This window comes from Elephas maximus, chromosome 20 (genome assembly GCF_024166365.1).
Source record: "Elephas maximus indicus isolate mEleMax1 chromosome 20, mEleMax1 primary haplotype, whole genome shotgun sequence".
NCBI lineage: Eukaryota > Metazoa > Chordata > Mammalia > Proboscidea > Elephantidae > Elephas > Elephas maximus.
Window position 1 is genome coordinate 35,139,592 of NC_064838.1, and position 22,779 is coordinate 35,162,370.

General features: G+C 41.9%; 1 protein-coding gene across 2 annotated transcripts in view; it reads left to right on the forward strand.

Moving 5' to 3' along the window:
• TATDN2 (TatD DNase domain containing 2) overlaps positions 1-22,779 on the forward strand; it is a 33,018-nt gene that overhangs the window by 2,127 nt on the left and 8,112 nt on the right. For both annotated transcript variants that reach the window (XR_007514385.1, XM_049861771.1), the window contains exons 3-5: positions 6,888-7,382; positions 16,128-17,012; positions 21,697-21,824. Coding sequence is in view for 1 of the 2 variants with exons in the window: in XM_049861771.1 (XP_049717728.1) it covers positions 6,888-7,382; positions 16,128-17,012; positions 21,697-21,824 (1,508 nt within the window). In the remaining variant the exon portion in view is untranslated. The remainder of the gene's footprint in view (positions 1-6,887; positions 7,383-16,127; positions 17,013-21,696; positions 21,825-22,779) is intronic.

A 22,779-nucleotide genomic window follows, 5' to 3' on the forward strand; every position in this document is an offset into this window, starting at 1 on the left:
CAAACTGTTTGTGTCACCCAGGGGCCTTGGAGGAATGGAGGAAGGGTCTTGTATAGGCTGGGATGGGCTTCTCCTAGAGGAAGTTAATTTACGAAAATAGTAAAAACAGATCCTAAGAAGGGTGGGTTTGTTTTTTAAGCCTTTGCTTAGTGATTTCTTAGGTGGGGCTGTAGTTGGCTTTTTCTCCTGGGGACTCGGGCCATGTGCCCAGGTTTTTTCAGTGTGGACCTCATAGAACTCATGTATGGGTATGGGGATTAAACTTCAGAGACAAAGATGGAGTGAAGTCTGGTATCAGGAGGGGCAGGAAATTTATTTTGCTGCATTCCAGCTCAGTCTGTTCTATAGGCCTAGAGTCAAGATTTCAGGGTGTGGCCTTTAATCCGTAAGGGTCTGGCTCTAGGATGGACCCACCTTTGTCTCATTAAGGCTCAATGGGCCTTGTTTGCAAGAGCCCAGGGGGTCGCCTGGAGTCAGGGCTGGACTCTGCAGCAACAATGGAGCGATGAATAGACCTGTCCTGTCTCACAGAAGCCTTTAAGTTCCCCCTGTGCCTTGCTTTTATTCAGCAAGTGTGTGAGGGTTTTTGTGTGCCAAGCACTCTGTTAGATCTTGGAACTATGAGGTGGGATAGATGGGGTCCTGCTAGTCTGGTGGGAGTGCTGGAGGGGAAGTCACAAGACTGCCCCCACAGTGGTGTGATGGAGCAGGGAGCCCAGGATGGAAGTTGGTGAGCTTGGGAGGGGTAGGTTGCAGGAAGGCTTTGTTAAAGCTAAGGAAATTTGGACTTTATCCTAAGGGCATTTGGGTTTTATTCTAAGCCACTGGAGAGTTTAAACAGGGCACAGTGGTTAAGCGCTTGGCCCCTAACTGAAAGGTCAGCAGTTTGAACTTATCAGCTGCTCTGTGGGAGAAAGGCTTTGTGGGAGAAAGACATGGCAGTCTGTTTCTATAAAGATTACAGCTTTGGAAACCCTATTGGGGCAGCTCTTCTCTGTCCTACAGGGTCCCCATGAGTCAGAATCAACTCTACAGCAGTGGGGCACAGAGGGAAGGCAAATTTGCATTTTAGAAAAAATCCCTGGTATGAGTGAGGATAGGATATGTGGGTATTGATATTATCAGTCCTCAGAGTCCGTGAGTGGTGCACATGGTTAACATGCTTGGCTGCTAGCCAAAAGGTTGGAGGTTTGAGTCCACCCAGAGGTGCCTTGGAAGAAAGGACTGGTGATCTACTTCCAAAACAGTCAGCCATTGAAAACTCTATGGAGCACGGTTCTACTCTGCAACACATGGGGTTGCCAGGAGTCAGAATCGACTTGATGGCAATGGGTTTGGTTTTATTACATTCTGTACACTCCACACCTTTCTTTTTTTCTCCCCCAAGCACAGTCCTGGTCTTTTCTACCAAGATTGGCAAACTGGTAGTCTGTGGGCTGAATAGGGCCTGCTAGGTCCTCATAGTATTTAAATTTCTGGAAGATCACATGAAGCATTTATACCCCTAGCCCTAAACCTCTACCTTGAACTCAAGACTTGGCTGATCCCACCCTCCTTTTCCCCATTTCCTGTTCCCCTTTCCTGTTTTATTTTTCTCCCTGGCACTTTTACTTCTCTAACATAAGGTGTTTCACTTGTTTGTCTTGCTTTTCCTTTGGTTTTCCCCTCACTCACCAACTAGAATATAAGCTCCAGGAGGCAGGCATTTTTGTACATTTTCGGCTGCTACATTCCCAGCTTTAGAACAGTACCTGCTGGTGTATAATAAGTGCTCAATAAATACTTGTTGAATGAGTGAAAAATGTATTAAATTCTAGATTTCAATTTTGCTAGAAAAATCAGAATCTCTAACTCTGGATCTGTATTCCAAAATTGCACAACAGTTGTCTAGAGGTGAGTATCTGCTACCCCCTTTAGAAGGTGCAGGTGCTTTTCAGTTTGCCGTTGACCCCACCTTTCTGTGTTTTCTTACACCTGGCCTAGGAGGATAGGAAGAGGGGCAGCTGGTCCCACAGGCAGAGAGGGGGAAGCAAAAAAGGGGTGTTGGGCTTCAAAGGATGAGCAGAAGTTTACTGAGCCTAAAATGGAACTGGGGCAAGGGTATGGCAAGCAACAGAATAAAATGTGAGGCTGACAGTGTGTTAGAGGGTGTGGTGGCCAGAGATTGCAGGTATTTGGTGTGTTAGTCGGAAGAGGAACTGGAGAAGTGGGCTGGGGAAGTTGGGGCTGAATCCTGTAGGGTAGGCCCAGGGAGCCATCAAATTTGTTATTATTAGATTTTTTTAATGTAGAAAAGTATAAAGAGAAAAAGTGGCTCCTATCTCCTTTCCCAGATAATTCCTATAGACATTAAAAAAAGTCTATCATGGATAAAGTTAGAAAGTTCAGAGAGGCTTGAAATGAAAGTAAAAGCCACCGTTGCGGTTCCTCTCCCCAAAGTTAAAAGCTGCCAACAATTTGAGTCCTCGGAAAAAATAGGACTGTATTAACATCTATGCTAATACACCTCCTGAAATGTTTGAACGCTGACCAGTTCTTTTTGGTACAGTAACTCTGTATATTCCTTCCATCCTCTTTGGATGCCCCCTGCACCGTTAAATATTTTACCCATACAAAAACCAAACCCAGTGCCATTGAGTCGATTTTGACTCATAGCGACCCTATAGGACAGAGTAGAACTGCCCCATAGGGTTTCCATTTTTTCTTACCCATCCATAGAATCCTTCAGTATTGCAACTTGAGGCTTGATTTTTTCTTCAGTTCTTTCAGCTGGAGAAATGCTGAGTGTGTTCTTCCCTTTTGGTTTTCTAACTCCAGGTCTTTGCAGATTTCATTATAATACTTTACTTTGTCTTTTCAATCTGCCCTTTGATTCTTCTGTTCAGCTCTTTTTACTTCATCATTTCTTCCGTTCACCTTAGCTGCTTGGTCAACGTTCAGCCATTTCAGGAGGCAGCATATGATCAAGAACAGATGGTATTGAAGGAAGAAGTCCAAGCTGCGCTGAAGACATTGGCGAAAAACAAGTCTCCAGGAATTGATGGAGTATCAATTGAGATGTTCCAACAAATGGATGCAATGTTGGAAGCACCCGTCTGTGCCAAGAAATTTGGAAGACAGCTACCTGGCCAACCGACTGGAAGAGATCCGTCTTCCAAAAAAAGATTCAGCAGAATGTGGAAATTATTGAACAATATCATTAATATCACATGCAAATAAAATTTTGCTGAAGATAATTCAAAAACGGTTGCAGCGGAACATCGCCAGGGAACTGCGAGAAATTCAGGCCGGAATGAGGGATATCATTGCTGATATCAGATGGATCTTGGCTGAAAGCAGAGAATACCAGAAAGATGGCATCTGTGTTTTATTGACTGTGCAAAGGCACTTGACTCTGTGGATCATAACAAATTATGGATGACATTGAAAAGAATAGGAATTGCAGAACACTTAATTGCGCTCGTGAGGAACCTGTACATAGATCAAGAGGCAGTTGTTCAAACAGAACAAGGGGATACTGCATGGTTTAAAATCAGGAAAGGTGTGTGTCAGGCTTGTATCCTTTCACTATATGTATTCAATCTGTATGCTGAGTAAATAATCCAAGAAGCTGGACTATATGAAGAAGAATGTGGCATCAGGATTGAAAGAAGACTCATTAACAACCTGCCTAATGCAGATAACACAACCTTGCTTGCCGAAAGCCAAGAGAACTTGAAGCACTTACTGATGAAAATCAAGGACTGCAGCCTTCAGTATGGATTACATCTCAACATAAAACAAAAATCCTCACAACTGGAATAATAAGCAATTTCATGATAAATGGAGAAAAGACTGAAGTTGTCAGGGATTTCATTTTACTTGGATCCACAGTCAATACCCATGGAAACAGCATTCAAGAAATCAAAGGACGAATTGCATTGGGCAAATCTGCTGGAAAAGACCTCTTGAAAATGTTAAAAAGCACAGATGACACTTTGAGGACTAAAGTGCGCCTGACCTAAGCCATGGTACTTTCAGTCGCTTCCTGTGCATGTGAAAGGTGATCGGTGAATAAGAAAGACAGAAGAAGAATTGATGCGTTTGAATGATGGTGTTGGTGGAAAATATTGAATGTACCATAGACTGCCAGAGGAATGAACAGCTCTGTCTCGGAGGAAGTACAACCAGAATGCTTCTTAGAAGCAAGGATGGTGAAACTTTGTCTTCCATGCTTTGGACACGTTATCAGGAGGGATAATGGTGAGGATGGCGCAGGACCCAGCAGTGATTCGTTCTGTTGTGCGTAGGGTCACTATGAGTCAGAGCCAACTTGACGCCACCTAACGACAACAACATACTTACATATTTACAAAGGTTTGATACTTTTTTTTTTTTTTAACAAAGATATACTTCTTAGGAAAAAAATTTTGAGCAATGCAAGAAGTGTATAAAGAGCCTTTGCTTTTTTCTCCCCTTTGCCTTCACTCCTGAAAGATATCTATTATAGTTTATTCTTTCAGACTTTGCAAATATATACGTATAAAACGTTTTTTGCCTTTCCAAAAGAGATTATGGTGTGCTTATTATTCTGCTGTTTGCTTTTTACTCTTACTGTATAGAATGGACATCAGAGCTACCTCTTTTTAAAAGTTGTGTGGTGTTTCATAGTATGTGTCTGTTTACTTTATTTAACCAACCCCCTATTGATGGACATCCCTTGAAAGAAACTCTGCTTTTCCTAAGTAGAGGAAAAGGATTAGCAAGCTTGGTGTGGAGTTCTTTTCCCTGAGTGTATTTACAGTTGAGAGAGGAATTTAATTCAGAGAATTAGAAGTGCAAATTTTAGGGGCTATAGAATGTCTTGGGGTAATTCTAAATCCAGGACACAGCTGGGGAGTTTTGGGAATGGTTTTTGGGGGGAGATTTACGCAGTGTTTTTGCACCAGGCTGGAATTAGACTGGATCTCTGAGTTTCATGTCGTTGGGTGCCGTTGAGTCGATTTTTCATCCTATAGCAACCCCATATGACAGAGTAGAACTGCCCCATAGAGCTTCTTGGCTTTAACCTTTTTTTTTTTTTTTTTAAATAATACTGTATTTTTGTTGGAAATTTACACACAAAATGGATTTCCATTCAACAGTTTCTACACAAATCATTCAGTAACACTGTTTACATTCTTCACATTGTGTCAACGTTATTATTTCCATTCTGTTTGTTCTGTTTTCAGTAACCTAGTCTCCCTGCCCCCCATCTTCTCATCTTTGCTTTAGAGTAATCGTTGACCATTCGGTCCCATATAAACGATTTTTTAAAGGAGCACAGGACTCAAATGCATGGTATTCTTTATGAGTCATCCTGTTACTTAGCTAAAAGGTGACTTCACATTCAAGGTTTAAAGAGTATCACAGTGTAGTAGTCATGGGGATTCCTCTAGTCTCAACTGGTTCAGTGTGTTTTAAAAAGAATTTGAGGTTCTCTTGTACATTTTTCTCCTGTTCTATCAGGATTCATTTATTGTGGCCCTGATCAGAATGGTCGGTAGTGGTAGCTGGGTACCATCTAGTTCTTCTGGTCTCAGGGTAGATGTAGACAATTAGTCCTGTAGACTAGTTTCTTCTCTGAGTCTTGGGTTTCATTCTTTTTTTTTTTTGCTTCAGATGAGTAGAGACCAATAGTTGTATCTTAGATGGTTGCTTGCAAGCTTTTAAGACCCCAGATGTTACCAGACTAGGAGTAGAACATGAAGTTCTCTGCAAACTCCTTCCCCTAAATCATAATCTTGGTGTAAACTGTATTATGCCAGTTGATTGAGTTGTCCCACGAGACTATTGCCTTAATTGGCTGTAGTCTTTTTTTTTTTTTTAATTGTGCTTTAAGTGAAAGTTTACAGCACAAGTCAGTTTCATACAAAATTTATATGCACAGTGTTATGTGACCCTAGTTGCTCTCTCTGTAATGTGACAGCACACTCCTCCTTTCCACCTTAGATTTCCCATGTCCATTCAACCAGCTCCTGTCCCTTTCTGTAGTTGGCTGTAATCTTAACGGGAGCAAATGACCAGGCCTTTCTCCCATGGAGCCACTGGGTGGGTTCAAACCAACCTTTCAGTTGGCAGTTGAGCGCTTAACTGTTGTGCCAGCAGGATTCCTTTAATAAAGTTTAGCTTCTTCCCCATAGACTCCTGGAGTGAGTGGGTGTGGGGGAGAAAAATGAGGGGGAGCTGAGATTTCCCCTCTGTCTCTGAGGACATTCTGGGAAGGTGGGGTAGGTAATTAGAGTCCTTTTCTTGACTGAATTTAGTGCAGTCTTTGGGAGATGTAGACACCTTCTAACACCAAGATTATGATTTAGGGGAAGGAGTTTACAGAGAACTTCAAGGAGGGTTGGAGTATAGTGTGGAGAACATTGTACTCAGGTGATTGGAGTCTGCTGTTGTCTTTCCTTGGGCCAGCCCTTCCCCTCACAGGGCCCTTATTTTGTCTCTTAGATGTGGGATAGGGTTAGCTGGTCTCTAAGGACCCTTTATTGCTAAAATTTTGAGCTTCTATTTTGTCTGTATTTGTTGAGCAATACAGTATGTGATAGTTCTTGCCTTTAAGGAACTTGCAGTCTAATATAACTAGACTGTTAATTTCCCGGTTTATTCTTTGCCACGGCAGTATGAGGATATTATGAATAATAAGAAATGGCAGAAATTCCGTGTTTTTACAGTGGCAGTTCTTATTGTGGGGGATGGGAACTATCACTGAGAAAATCATTGTCTTAGCCACAACACCAGTGGGAGTATGACTTTTCCTTTTGGCTTTTGGCTGGTGAAATCACCACTGATTTATATTTTGCAAAGCGCTTCATATATGTAATTGTACTTGAGATAACCCTTTTAAAATCTATTTTTTCTTTCAGGTTGTTTCTAAGAATAGTTCACGTAACCTCACAAACTCTGAATTTGCAGCTGAAGCTGAAGGTCAAAATGATAGGACTGAGGAACCAAACAAGGTCCAGAAAAGGAGGCGGGAGAGAGCGCAAGACCAAGGCTCTAAAGTCATCTACCTGAAGGCTATCCAGGGCATCTTGGGGAAATCGATGCCAAAAAGGAAGGGCGAAGCTGCCACTAGAGTAAAACCGAGCACAGGAGAACATCCTACCCACGGAAAAGGGCCATCCAGGAGTGTCACAGTCTCTGCTGCTCAGAAAGAGAAAGAGCCGGCCCCAGAGGTCAGAGCAGAGGAGGACACGACTGTAGTGGAGAGGAGTAGCTTCTGTGACAGGAGAGTGGTTCTGGACCCTCAGGAGAAACCTAGTGAGGAGCCACTTGGTGACAGAAGGACAGTCATTGATAAAAGCTCTCCCACACTAGAATTTTTGGATGAATGTGACTCCCATTCAGAAACCCAGAAGGTGAGTAAAGCTCATGCCAAGCATCTGGGTTTTCAGTTCTCTTGGTTAAATCTATTTGGCCTTTCTAGTTTGGTCCTAAATGTTATTAAAGCCCAGTGTTAAAAGCAGCACTTTATTTTACCAGAGCTCCAGGAAACAAATCTGTGGTTCTTTTCTAACATCTCAGAAGTTATTCATAAACTTCAATTTAGTGCTGTGTTTTATTTTCAGGATTTATGTGTTTTTTTAGGATATAGGTTTGGTTGCTGTAACAGGCCAAAATAACGGTGGCTTTAAAAACAAACAAACAAACTGGATTAAACTAGTTTGGCTTGAAAAAAGATGGCTCCCCAGTGTCAGGGACCCTGGTGCTATCTCTTGTTGCTCTGATGCCCCTCAACACAGTTTTCATCTGTGGTCTAAGATGGCTACTTTACAGGAATCTGAGTACACTACATTTACGTTTCAGTCAGGATTGGGAGAAAATTGTGCTCCTTCCCTTTTAAGGGGTTGGCTCAGAAGTTGTGCACATTGTATCTGCTTACACCTCATGGACAAGAATCTAGAAACCAGGCCAAACCCTAGCTGCAAGGGAGGCTGAAAAATTAACCTTCATCTGAGCAAACTTATACTCAGATAAACTCCTATTGCTGTAGAAGAAGGGGAGAATGGTATTGGAGGGAAAGTATAATTTTTAACATGCTTGTAACTGAGGAGGAGACGCATTCTGAAACCCATCTCTGCCCATCTTTACTGGTGTTTCAGAGGCAGCCCTTTTGTCTCTCTTAACTTTTTCTTCTAGTACTTACCTCCATATTTCTAAGTAATTTTGTATTGTTTACTGATTTTTCCATTTTAGAGATCTGACTTCCTCCTAAGGAAGATGAGAATTTAGTTCTCTAAGCTTCCTTCAGCAGCAGCCAAACCCATAAACACATTCAATTCTTCATTCTTTAGCCTCCCTATGAGGTTATAACACAAATTTCTACTAACTCAGTATTTAAGGTTTATGTTATTTTCACTGCTGAGTTACCTTATATATTCTGATTACATTTCCTTTCTTGTAAAACTGTATTTTCCTTGAAGTTAATCACTGTTATTTTTCTTTAGTTTTCTCTGTACCTATCACTAATTTATGCCTAGATTGCCAGGGCCATAACATTTTTCTCAACACTGTCAAAACAAGTAATCTGTTCCTTTTGTTTTTTCTTAGAGGCCTACTTCCTAAAGCCCTCTGTTTGTCCTGCTCTGATCTGGACTGTTTGCTTCTTCAACCAGTTGACAGCGGTCATTCTGAAATCTCTTCACCTGATTTTGGGGGCATTGTTTCTTTGTCTTTTACTTCCAGCATTATTGAGATGTCTGGAGCCTTTCTAATTCCTGATCCTTTGTGTGTATGTATGTGTGTATACTTCTTTAAATTTCCTCTCTAGAAACTTGTAGAATCTTTTTTGATTACAGAGATCTGATATTTCACATGATCACATCCGTTATGGTGGGCATTCCACAGACCCTTTCAGTCTAGAAACCCATGGACTTCAGTTGTGGGAAAATTTCTTGAATTACTTTACTGATGCTTTCTTCTCATGTTTTTTCTTTGCTCTCTCTTTCTGAAACTTCTTTTATTTGAATGTTGGACTACCAGGACTAGTCCTCTAAATTTTATTGCCTTTTCTCTTTAATTTTCTAGCCAATTTATTGCTTTATTTTCTAGGTGCTTTTTGGTTATGGGTTTTCCTTATTTTTATTTTCCAGCCTTGCTATTCAGTTTTACTTTTCTGTTGTCATGTTTTTATTATCCTAGAGCTCTTTAGTTTTCTGTTTCTTTTTGTAGTATCTCTGTTCTTGTTTCATCTCTCCTGTCTTTTCTTAAATTAATGATAAATTGTTTTGTTTCCAGTTTTCTTTAGGTTGTTTTTTTTCTGTCTGTGTTGCTCTCTTCTATGTTAGAGGCTTTCCTCATATGTGTGATAATCACTTTGGTTGTCTCCTTATGAATAAGAGTGGAAGCACTTGCTAAGTGAAGTAACTGAGACACAAAAGGACAAATATTGTATGATCCCACTTACATGAAGTATCTAGAATAGGCAAATGCATAGAGACAAAAGGTCATTAGAGGTTACCAGGGACTGGGGGGGGGGGATAATGGGGAGTTGTTGCTTAAGGGCACCAAGTCCCTGTTCACCAGCATCTGTTGCTGTGGAGTCAGTCCCAGCTCGTGGTGACCGCATGTGTGTCAGAGTAGAACTGGGCTCCATAGGGCTTTCAATGGCTGGTTTTTTGGAAGTAGGTCACCAGGGCGTTTTCCAAGGTGCCTCTGGGTGGACTCAAACCTCCAACCTTTCAGGTGGCAGCTGAGCATGTTAAACCATTCACACTGGTAATGTAAAACTTCTGGAAATAGTGGTGGTGCTGTACAACATAGTGAATGTAATTCTATTGAATTGTACACTTCAAGTGACAAATATTTTGTTGTATATGTTTTACAACATCCAAAAAAGAAGTTAAACATTTTAAAGAGAAGTGTAGGAGGACTAATACATTATTTGGAAGTTCTGAGTGTGTAGAATTTGAACTTCACTAAAGGAGCCCTGGTGGCACAGTGGTTAAGAGCTTAGCTGCTAACCAAAAGGTCAGCAGTTCAAATCCAGCAGCTGCTCCTTGAAGACCTATGGGGGCAGTTCTCTGTCCTGTAGGGTCACTATGAGTCTGAAGGACTCTGTGGCAACAGGTTTGGTTTGATTTCTTTTTTTAATAGGTTGATCTGGGTAGGCCATTTGTTGGAGAGTATTATGTAACGTCCCCCCCAGCCCTCCCCAGCCATGTTACTGTTTTTTGGCCTTTCCACTAGGGCTGGTCATGTTCCCCAGAAAAATATTTTCTAGCCTCCTGCTTAGGTCTAAAAGACGTCTTGGGAGCCAGATGGGGAAGGGGTCTGGCGGCCTCTGCATTCCCTTAATCCCCCTCTTTTTGGTACAGTACCAATACCCTCAGTTGAGCCTAACTAGACCTTGTTCAGAGACCCTCTGTTTTACTCTATTCAAACAACTGTTTTTTCTGAGTGTGGGGAGGGAATCTAGGGATCTAACTCATTCTTAAACAGTTTCGCTCAGTGTTCCTCATTTTTTTTTTTTTTAATACCCAATTCTGGGCTTCCATGGCACTGCCAATTCCTGAGCTGTTTGGGGGTTCTGCTGTGCATATGCCGCTGGTTCTGTTTTCCTCACTGCTGGTTTCGGATTTAGCTTTCTCAGGTTCTGCCAATTAGTTATCATTTATCCATCTGCTTTCTAGCTTCAAAATGTGATTGCTGTAATCTTTTGTTCTACCTGTTTTGTGTTTTTGTTATGGTAGTGTTTGTTCTTTAATCTCTTTACTCTAGTTTTAGTGGGGTGTCAGGAAGGAGTAAAATAAAATGCATTTGTTCAAGTCATTCTCAGCCCAGAAAAGTTCTGGGACATTTTGATTATGGTGTAATTTTTTCTCTTCTTTTTCTGTTCCTATTCTGGAATGCCTATTAGTTCGTGCTTGGATCTCCTGCATGGATATTCTAATTTTTCTTTTCTCTCCAATGTATTTATTTATTTATTTTAATTTCTTCAACTTTACCTTCTAACATTTCTATTGAATTTCTTATGTCTATTTTTTTTTTTTTTTTAATTTCAAAAAGCTCCCGTTGTTTTTTTAAATGACTTTTTTCATAGCTTTCTGTTCTTGTTTCTGGTTGCAGTAGCTTGATTTTGTTCTTCAAAGATATTAATTTTCCCTCTTGTTTTCTTATGCTTCCTTGATTGTTTCTCTGAGGTTTCTTTTCTGTTTCTTTTGGTCTTTGCTTTTTTAAAGAGTTCTTAGACCAGACCAGCTGCCATCAAGTCAGCTCTGACTCACATCGATCCCATCTGTGTCCGAGTAGACTTCTGCTCCATAGGGTCTTCAGTGGCTGATTTTTCAGAAGTATATCACCAGGCCTTTCTTCTGAGGTACCTCTGGATGGACTTGAACCTCTAATCTTTTGTTTAGCAGCTGAGTATGTTAACTGTTTATACCACTGAGGTATTCAAAGAATTCTTAAAGTGAGTGTATGTGACGATAATAAGTGTTTTTTCCGTTCATTTCTGTCAAACTTAGTTTGTAAGAATATTGTTTTGGTTATTGAGTACCATATTTTTATACAGATAACGTATGCCTTCTCCTTTTGTTTGCCAGCCGTGCCCTCCCTCTGTGAGGCATTTTCTTAAGTGTGCTATGCTAATTTTCTTATGCACTTACAAAAATACCTTGCGGAGTCAGGGGCGCAGTTGGCAAACAAACGTAAAAGGCTGTGTTATTTGTGTAAAAAGGCAGTATTCCTTTCATAGAACATCCTGTTGTTGTTTTGAGGTTGCAATACTTCCTCTTGTCTGGTAATGTTAAGTACACCTACTCCTCACTTATCAACGTGGTTCCAAGACCAGCTCGTTGTATGAAAATGGAGGATGACTATATCAGATCCCAAAATGGATGACTGCATCATTACATAATTGCCAAGCCACCGAGAATCATGGCCCAGACAAGCTGACAGATAACCTTAACCATCACAGCCAGCATTACTCTTGCCTCGCACCTCAGTGTTCGTTATTGCCAGATGTACGTTGTTAATGCACAAAATAGTCTGAAAATAGATATTTTACTGTTGTCGTAAATGCAAAATATTAGAGAACGAGATAGTCGGTAAGTGAAGAATACGTTTATAGGTTTGTTTTGAACTTTGCTTCTGCTTTCTGCAGCATTTTTCTTCCAAGTTTCTTTTTTTTCCTAAGTATTTTGGTTTCTCTCTTTGTGGTAGGGCTTTCCTCAGGTGTCTTGGCTATCTATTTGTATTTTAAGATGAGGCCTTAGAAAGCTGATTGGAAGTTCAGTGTGCATGGATGGGACTTATATTTTTCAGCACGGGTGACTTTGGTAATTTTGTGGGGCCCTCAACTGGATGTGTAGATGGATCCTCCAGGTCTGCTAAGTTCCCCTAGGAGAAATCCTCCACTCTTCCACCTAGGAGGCACATGCCTGGCTGCTGGTGTTCTGGGAGTCAAGTCAAGGGAGGTGCTTGCGGCTTTCATCGTTCAATATGTGATGCTGCCCTTCCTCGGCTATGTGTTGTCCCTGATTATTCCAAAGCTTCCTTGGTTCAACTTTTCTGAGAGTGAGTCTTGGTTTTTTGCGGGTTGGGGGAAAGGCAGACACATTGGCACAGGGTAGGAGGAGGGACCTAGGGGTCTGACTTCACAGACTTTCAACTAATTCTCTTATTTTCACCCCCAACTTCACCTTCATTTTTAGAAGTTTGGTACCTCCAACTCCTGAGATTTTGGGGGGTCCTGTAGTGTGATTTCAGCCTGTTTCTGGGTTTTTCCTCACTGCAGGCTTAGGTTTCGGCCACCTGTGATCTGCTTAGCCAGTAACCCTTTCATCTATCTGCTTTCTAGCATCTGATTCGTATTTAACCGCTTTACTGTTGTTTATTCTCCTGTATGTTTTCTCCTTCCTTGTAGGTTTATGCCTTTTCAAATCTGTGTCCTGTAATTTTAGAATGGCTTTTTAGTGGGAAGGGCAAAAACCACCATGTGCTGTATTTAATTGGAAATTCCACAAAAGTAGATTTTGTAACCTACTTTTCCCACTAAATATATAGTGGCTATGTTTCCTATCTAATGTAAGTCATCATCTTATTTGGCTGCCTAGAATTCTGTTGTGTGGATGCAGTTTCCAAAGTCCTGTTTGTCAGGCTGGACATTTATGTTGTTTTCCCAGTTACATATATTTTTGGAGGCAGCATGATATAGTAAGTAGGCCACATAAGTGTTGGGATCAGACAGTTTGGTTCGGATCCAGGCTGTGCTACCTGAACTGTGATCTTGAGAAAGTCACTTAACCTCTTTGAGTCTTAGTTCTTCCTCTGTGTAAAAAGTGATGGCTCTTTGAGTGTTACCATGGTTAAACGAACTAATTCAGGGGTCAGTAAATTTTTCCTGTGAAGAGCCAGATAGTAAATATTTTAGGCTTTGTGGGCTATAGTCTCTGTTGAGACTAGTCATCTGTGCTATTGTAGCATAAAAGCAGCCATACCCCAGAAAACCAAACTAATTGCCATCTAGTAGATTCCAACTCATAGCGACTCTATAGGACAGAGTAGAACTGCCCCATAGGGCTTTCGAGGCTGTAAATCTTTACAGAAGCAGACTGCCACATCTTTCTCCTGCAGAGCAGCTGGTGGGTGCGAACTGCCAATCTCTCAGTTGGCGGCTGAGGGCTTTAACCACTGTGTCATGATGGGCGTGGCTGTGTACCAGTAAAACTTTAGTTACACCAATAGGGGACGCATTGGATTTGGCCATGCGCCATAGTTTGCTGAACCTTGAACTAATTCATGAAAACACTCTGCTCAGTGCCTAGCATGTAAAAAAAAAAAAATGTAACTTTAAGTTTTACCACATGGGCTTGAACCTAAGGCAATCTTTTTGTTGTTTTGTTTTGGCAAAAAATGTGTAGAACAAAACGTTTGCCAGTCCAACATTTTTTACATGTACACTTCAGGGACATTATGTTCATCGTGTTGTGCAGCCATCACCACTATCGGTTTTCAAATTATTTCATTGCCATTAAAAAACTCAGTACCCCGTAAGCAATGGCTCTCCTCCCCTCCTTCCCACTCATGATAACCACTAATAAACTTTGGTCTCTATTCACTTGCCTATTCTAGATATTTTGTTTAAGTGGGATTGTACAATATTTGTCCTTCTGCAACTGACTTCTTTCACTCAGTATAATGTTTTCAAGGTCCGTCCATGTTGTAGCACCTATCAGGACTTCATGGCTAAGTAATATTCCATTGTATGTGGCATATATACCCCAAAGTATGTACCATGTTTTGTTTATCCATTTATCTGTTGATGGACAGGTTGTTGCCATCTTTTGGCTATTGTGAATAGTGCTGCAATGAACATTGGTGTACAAGTCTCTGTTTGCATTCCTGCTTTCGGATCTCTTGTGTATATACCTAGGAGTGGAATTGCTGGATCATGTGGTAATTCTATGTTTAACCTTTTGAGGAACTGCTGAACCGTTTTTCACTATGACTGTACCATTTTGCGTTCCTACTAGCAATGGGTGAGGGTTCCAGTTTCTCCACATCCCCACCAACACTTGTTTTTGAGTTTGTTGATCGTAACTAGCCTAGTAGGGATGAAGTGGCTCCTCATTGTGGTTTTGATTTGTATCTCCCTAATGACTAAAGATATCAAGCATATTGTCATATGCTCGTTGGCCATTTGCTAAGGTGATCTTGAATATAAGGTAATCCCCCATTTTCCCAAAAAGAAGACCTAAAAATCTTTTCTTGGTCTTTCAGGAATTTAGATGACATAGTCATAAGACTGTATGTATGTATTTCTAGTTATATGTGCATTTTTGAAATAGTTTTTTCCTCATTCTCCCATTTTTTTCCACCTTCACATTTTATTAAATATGTTATTGAACCTTTTCACATGTGTCTTTGTTGCCTCAGAGTACTTTTTGAGTCATCTAACATTTTCTGAACTTTCGTGATGATAAAAATGGGAGCATATTATTCTGGAGGTCTGGGATGGGACCTGGGAATTTCTGTTTTTCAACAAATGTCCCCAGATGATAAAAAATTTGGGAAGCAGTCAGAAGATATCGTCTGCCCTTCCATCTGAGTTATAACACTTATTTTTATTTGAACTTTTTATTATGGAAAATTAAGAACATTTATGAAAATATACTCACATACCCATCGCTCATCTTCAGTATTATCAACTCATGGCCAAGCTTGTCTTGTTTTACCTCAATATTACTTCTTCATCTCTGAATTATTTTGAAGAAAATCCTACATAAGTACTTCAGTGTGTTTCTCTAAAAGATACAGGATTTTTTTTTTAAACCATAACTACAGTTTCATTATTACACACAAAAAAGTCCTTAATATCATCAAATAGCTAGTCAGCGATTATATTTTCCTGCTAGTTTCATGATTTGTTTTAGTTTGAAACAGGATCCAAGAAGAATCACGTGATGGCTGGGAACTCAGTTGGGTTGTAGACTGGTGCGCCTACATATAATCTCTCTAGCAAGATGGTCTCAGGGTGGTTTGACTTCTTATGTGGTAGTTAGCTTCCTTCCTCCAGAGTGAGCATGCCAAGAAACCAGGTACAGCTACAGCCTGGATCTGACCTAGCCGTGGCAGTTACACAGCATCATTCTGCTGCATTCTATTCGTTAACATCGGTTAGGTTGGCCCACACTCAAGGGGAGAGGTCATAGGCCCAGCTCTCAATGGGGAGTGATAGCCAAGCCTTAAAGCCACCACTGTTGTGGTTGTGCATTTTGAATGTACTGGAGACAGGCTGTCGGTGGTGAGGTGCTGGGCACTACTTTTCTCTAAAATCCCCCGAAGACAGTGTGTTTTAGAGAGCAGTTTTTCTCAAGAGGGATAACTCGTACAGGGAATGCAGGTATAACTATTCTTAGGGATGGCATTATGAGACCATGGTCACAGGTTTGTTTTATGACTATTCATATCTGTAATCTGCAGCGTAAGCTGGGGTTCCCTTTCTAGACATTGTAAAGAGACAAGGTGAGCTAATGAGTCAAAGCAAGGCCTTCACCATGGCCAGAGAAAGAAGCCAGAGTTTCTGTTCTGCTGATGACTGAGGATGGGAGGCTGTCTTCACTGTTGGAAGGCTAACTCATTATTTCTTTTCTGTTCTGCAGCAGAAAGAAAGGGAGGTGGTGCTAGAGCACCCCTCTTCAGGAAGTGACTGGTCAGATGTTGATGAGATCTCCACTGTCAGATTCTCTCAGGAGGAGCCAGTCTTGCAGAACCTCTCGGGTGTTCCAGAGCCTTCGACTTTCGCCACTGACTATGTCATGTACCCGCCTCATTTGTACAGTAGTCCTTGGTGTGACTACGCCAGCTACTGGACCAGCAGTCCCAAGCCTTCTAGCTACCCCTCCATGGGCAGCAGCAGCAACGACACATCCCAGGCTGGGAGGAGCAGCCGGAGCCTCCTGAGTGATTACTCCCCCAACTCTACAGTGAGCTCCCAAAACACATCCAGAGACCTGGAGGCGACAGAGGAAGGCAGATCCCAGAATTCGCGTTCATTTCATTTCGCCAGAAGTTCAGAAGATGAAGAGGTGAAGGAGAAAAGAACATTCCAAGAGGAGACGCCGCCGCGTCCCTGTGGAGGACACACATTTAGCTCCTTGCCAAGGAGCCAACGGGAGCCAAGCCTTGAGGAGGGCTTTATTGACACCCATTGCCACTTGGACATGCTCTACTCCAAGTTATCTTTCAAAGGGACCTTTACCAAGTTCCGAAAAATTTACAGCAGCTCCTTCCCGAAGGAGTTTCAGGGCTGCATCTCGGACTTCTGTGATCCTCGGACACTCACGGATTGCCTGTGGGAGGAGCTGCTGAAAGAGGATCTGGTTTGGGGGGCCTTTGGCTGTCACCCTCATTTTGCACGTTACTACAGTGAGAGTCAAGAAAGAAACCTTTTGCAAGCCTTAAGGCACCCCAAGGCTGTGGCATTTGGGGAGATGGGCTTAGATTACTCTTACAAGTGCACCACGCCTGTCCCAGAACAGCACAAGGTAATGAGTTTCTCTTTAGTTTGTTTATATTTTTAATTACTCTTTTAGTTGTTGAAACCTAACGTTAAGGGTTTCTTTACTTTTGGGACTAGAGAACTTAGAATCACTAAAAATTTAACTGCCCCACTCAGACGATTATCTAGGTGTCTTTTGTCAAATGCTTCACAAATTGTTTCTTATTTTGTGGTTTTATTATGTAAGGCGGGACAGGTACTATGTAACTTTTTAATGACTAATGATATAAATGTCAAGACATTTACTTTTTTTTCCTTCATGGGAACCAATAAGTTTTGTGTTTGTTCAATTAAGCAGTGTATTTTTATTATTGGTTTTAAAGTTAAATATGCTCATTGCATAAAATTTGGAAAACACAAAAGGATGTAAAGAAGATAATCTCTCATTCCACGAGAGATAACCACTCTGACCATTATAAATAAGTTTCCCTTCCAGTGTATTTTGAGCATGAGGTTTGGCAGGGTAGGAGTAGCTATGTAGCATTTCATTGGCAAGTTCTGATTTGGGAAGGAGCAGGGCAAGGAGAAAGACTTTCCCACCTATCACTGCCCTCATTCTGAGGTTGGATTTGTTGTTCCTCTGAAAGACCTGGAGAACATGTGCTGCCTTCCTGTAGATGCACCGAGGCCTGCTTGGCCTGGATCCGCAGGCCCAGTGTGCTCCATGGTGAGTGGTGCCTGCAGTCCAGCTAGGCAGAATGTGGTACATTAATGGTCTCAGCCTGGTGGGGTCAGCCTTTGCCGTGCCCCGTTGACATGGGGTCTGCTGGGTCACTCTGAATTGTTTAAGAAAAGGAATCTTCCAGAGTTTACTTAATTTTCCTTTGGCCAAAGGGGAAATTTAGAGATGTCAGGGAGCTTCTGCTGAATCTAATCCTGCAGACCATCATGTACCTTGAGGAGATACAGATTCCAATTTGAATGCGGTTGTCCATGACAGCCAATAAGCATGCAAGGCTTAATAGTTAATTTAACCAAAAAGCAACTTTCAGATGAATTAGCAAATGCCTGTTAATCAGTTGCTGTTGAGTCGATTCCACCTCATGGTGACTCCATGTGAAATTGTGCGTCATAGGGTTTTCTTGGCCGTGACCTTTCAGGAGCAGATGGCCAGGCCTTTCTTTTGAGGCACCTCTGGATGGATCAAACTATCAACCTTTTGGTTACTTGTCAAGCATTTAACTGTTTATGCCACCCAGAGACGAAATTCAGAATAGGATGGTGTCTTAGTTATCTACCCACCCAGAAGCCCAGTGCCGTCAAGTCTCTAGTGCTGCTGTAATAGACACACCACAGTGGCTGAGCTCCACAAACAGAAGTTTATCCTCTCACAGTGTAGTAGGCCAGAAGTCCGAATCCAGGGTGCCATCTCAGCCGAAATTCCTGTCTCTGGAGGAAGGTCCTTGTCTTCAGTCTTCCCTTGGCCTAGGAGCTTCTCCACATAGGAACCCGGGGTCCAAAGGACATGCTCTGCTCTCAGTGCTGCTTTCTTGGTGGCATGAGTTTCCCATGTCTCTCTGCTCACTTTGCTCTTTTATGTCTCAGCAGAGATTGGTTTAAAACACAACCTCATCTTGTGGATTGAGTCCTGCCTTATCAACATAACTGCTGCTAATCTTTCCTCACTGACAGCACAGAGGCAGGATTTACAGCTTATAGGAGAGTCATATCAGATGACAAAATGGTGGACCGCCACACAATACTGGGAATCATGGTCTAGCCGAGTTGACACACGTTTTGGAGGGACACAATTCAATCCATGACAGATGCTTACAAGTTTACAAGTATACATTTTGACATAAGGATCTGTATTCAGACAGGTGGCTAGGATTTTATTTGTGTGAATGTTTTCAGTTTTCACCTTTATTTACTGAATTTCTGACATGAATAGTGTTTCTGTTCAGAATTAGGTCTGTCTTGTACATTGAAACAATCTCTTGCCTGTTCAGACTTCCTTTTCCCTATCAATTTAGGAAGCTTGCAGTTTCTGACTTGAAGTTGTAGTTTATTAGAAGTAAAGAGAAAAATAAATAAATCTGAAGACATAGGAAACAAATAGAATTCTAAAAAAAAATAAAGTGAGACAAATATTTAATATTCTGCTTCCCTGACTGGTTTTTACGGTGCTAGGAAGGTGTGGACAGTCAAACAGGAACAGTGCAGAAAGTCCCCAGAAATGTATATTGTAAGGTAATTGGAAAGAGGAAGAAGAGTGTTACATTTACTTAACTGTATAGCTGATTGTCTTGGTCATCTAGTGCTGCTATAACAGAAATACCACAAGTGGATGGCTTTAACAAAGAGAATTTATTCCCTCAGTCAGTAGGCTAGAAGTCTGAATTCAGGGCGCCAGCTCCAGGGGAAGGCTTTCTGTGTCGGCTCTGGAGGGAGGCCCTTGTCATGAGTCTTCCCTTGGTCTGGGAGCATCTCAGCACAGGAAACTTGGGTCCAAAGGACCTGCTCTCCTCCCGGCACTGCTTTCTTGGTGGTGTAAGCTCCCCATGTCTCTCTGCTCACTTCTCTCTTTTATATCTCAAAAGAGATTGGCCTAAGAGACTATCTAATCTTGTAGACTTCATCGATATAACTGCCACTAATCCATCTTATTACATCATGGTGATAGGATTTACAACATACAGGGAAATCACATCAGATGACAAAATGGTAGACAGTCATGCAATACTGGAAATCATGACCTAGCCAAGTTGACAGATGTTTTTGGGGGACACAATTCAATCCATGACACTGTTTGTTGATTGTCTACTGCCGGAAATGTGCTACGTACTTCACAGTAATCTTTTCATTTGTTAAGTTGTTATGGTATGGGATCTGCATATACAAGCACATAGGGCATGCAGCCTGACACGCTGAACTTGAAGTTGTAGCATGGAATAGATGATAAATGATTAAAAAAAAATCATGCAGGTGTTTTGGCTTGGTGAGATGGGTCTGAAGAGTGGAAAATGATGAGAGAGGTAGATGCTAGTCAGAGGAAATAAATTGCTGTTGGGGAGGAAGCAGAACTGCATTTAAAGGAGAAGAAAACAAAATCTTTCTGTAGAGCTCTAGACACTCCTCAGCTGGATAGAGGAAGTGGATGCCATGTTCTCGATGTAAATCTAAAATCTAGCATCAAAGCACAAGGGAAGTGGTGGCGACTAGCAGCCGTGCGCCAGCTGGATGTCTGCCCTGAGTTGTATTCGCCCAAAGCAGAGTGGTTGGTGAGTTCTTAATGTGTCCTGCTGAATATGTCATCTTGCAAAGAGAAGAAAAAAAAAGTCTGTGGAAGGGCTGTATCTGACCAAGTGATGGAGTTCCAGGTCCAGCTCCTTGTAAGAGAGAGCCTAGTTTCTGTTACCTAATATTTTCCAGAAGCATTGGAAAATAGGGAGAGTAAAAAAATTGGGAAAAAGTCAGTAGTTACCCTGCTACCCAGAGAATACCACTGTTAACTTTTTCCTTGCTTATCTGTGTGTTCACAGAAAGACCCCTATTAACACCTAAGGATTAGGTCATGGATAGTAGTTCATGTGTGAACTGCACACATCCGCCAATAGGAAGACCAGAATTCACTGGTATCTGGGGCTGGAAAGCCAGGAGCATGGACTGTCCTTCCCTACTCGGGCTGGCTGAGCTGTGTTTGTGCTGCCTTTGCCACTAGTTGTGTTTGACTGGTATTAATTATTGAGGTAATGTGCATGCAGGAGATGCCTTGGGCCATCCCCAGGAGAGACTGATTAAACCTGGGATCCCAGGAAATAATGGATCAGTGGGGAACCCACGCTAGTACAGGCAGAGGAGAGTAATTATAGGGGGTAAATAACTTATCCGCACTTCATTCGCACCTGTTATTTTTCTGCTGGGTCCCTGGTGAGCGTATATGCTACAAATAGCTCCAGTGCATAGCCCAGCTTCAAAACCCAGGCAGAAACTTTACCCTCTACTCCTGGGACACGCCGTAGTTCTTCGTTCTAATTAATTTTTCTTCTATTTTAACATTTTTGAAGTTCGGATGTGTTGTACAAAGCATTATACGTTTATATTACTGTCTCTTGAAAAATTGCCAGGTGGGGTGTCTTACAAAAGTAACTGCCTTAGAATCAAGGAAATGTATGTTGTAGGTACATGCTTTTTTAAAAAAAAGATTAGAAATTTTTTTTTAAAGGAGTCATTTGGAATGTTATTTCTACTTCTAAAAATTCTTGTGTTTCATTAAATGTATTTTGAAGAATGCTTTTTAACAGCTGTGTGATACTCCACCCTAAGGCGCTAAATAGCTTCTTTAGCTACCGTAAGAAGTCATTGTCAGAGGTAGGAATTAAAAGTTGGAACTGGAGTCTCTTGAAACTTCCTGTCTATGTAGGAGCCAAAGGAGGGCAGATGAGCACTTAGCAGATGTGTCGGGAAGGTTGGGTGGGAGGGGATGCAGCCATTGTTAGATGTTGGAACTAGGGTGGCTGTGAGGATTTGGTGTTGTGATGGTGCACCTAGTGCTTTGAGTGGTGCCTGTCTCTTGTGAGCACTCAGTAAGCATTAGCTATTATTGTTATATTATTATAGTTTAAAAATAAAGAGTTGGAGACAGTGGGGTACCCATTGGACTGGGTGTTCCAGGGTAACTGACTTGTGAAGTGGCACTAACGAGCAGGTGTCACTTTGTTATCTCCCAGGTGTTTGAGAGACAGCTGCAGCTGGCCGTGTCTCTAAAGAAGCCCTTGGTGATCCACTGCCGAGAAGCTGACGAAGATCTGTTGGACATCATGAAAAAATTTGTGCCCTCTGACTACAAGATCCATAGGTTAGAGGCTGGAACTTTAGTGGGCAAATGAAATAAACACTTCCCTCTGTCTAGGACATTAGTTGGAAAAACAAAAACCCAAGGAGGAAAGCAATGATACTATTGTGTCTTCATGTAGTATTTTTTCTAAAGAATTGTAAGTTGATACTTCTTTTCTTAAAGAAGTATTGAGTTGAACCATATGAAATTTTTAATATTTGACCACTTTTTTACTTATAAAGTAGCAACTTTTTAAGGTTTACACTAAAACCCTGAATCACCACTGTGTAAAAGGGTGCTTTAGTGGCCCCTGTCCTGGGTGAGAGGCTGAAATGGAGTCTCAGTTATCAGAAATGAGGACCTCTGATCTTGGAGTGGCTGCTGTGGGGTCCAGTGGCTTAGCACACAGAGAACATTGCAGGACATCTGAAGAGACATTTCCTTTCCTTTTTTTGAGTTTGAAAGCGCATTTTCCCTCCAGTTAGCATTAAAGTCCTGGCTGTGTTTTATCTGCTTGGTGTCTAGGGTCTCTTAAGTTCAGTATGTTAACTCCTACCATGTATGTGCACCTGGCATTGGCTTGGCTCAGCGTACACCCTGGAGGGACTGTGGGGAGACAGACAGGTCAGCTGTGATTTCAGCATAGAGAGTGGGGCCGAGGTGTGCATGAGGTGCTGTGAGAGCCAGAGGAAGGGCCACTTCACTGAGCCTGGCTGGGGAAAGGGGTCAGAGGGCTGACAAAATTGGGAGTCCAGAACCCAGCCTGGGTCTTGACAAGTGACAGAAGTGGGAAGGGCTGTCAGGCTTCCATGCTGCTGCATTTGAATGTCTAGGCAGAGTGTGTGCAGCCCTGACCTTTGACTGTGGTGGCACACCACCAAGACATGGCACAGGCACTCTGTCCTTCTGAGGTTTTCCACGCTTTATTTGGGGCTGACTTGAAAGGGAATCTAATGGGTAGCACAAAGAGCTGTGG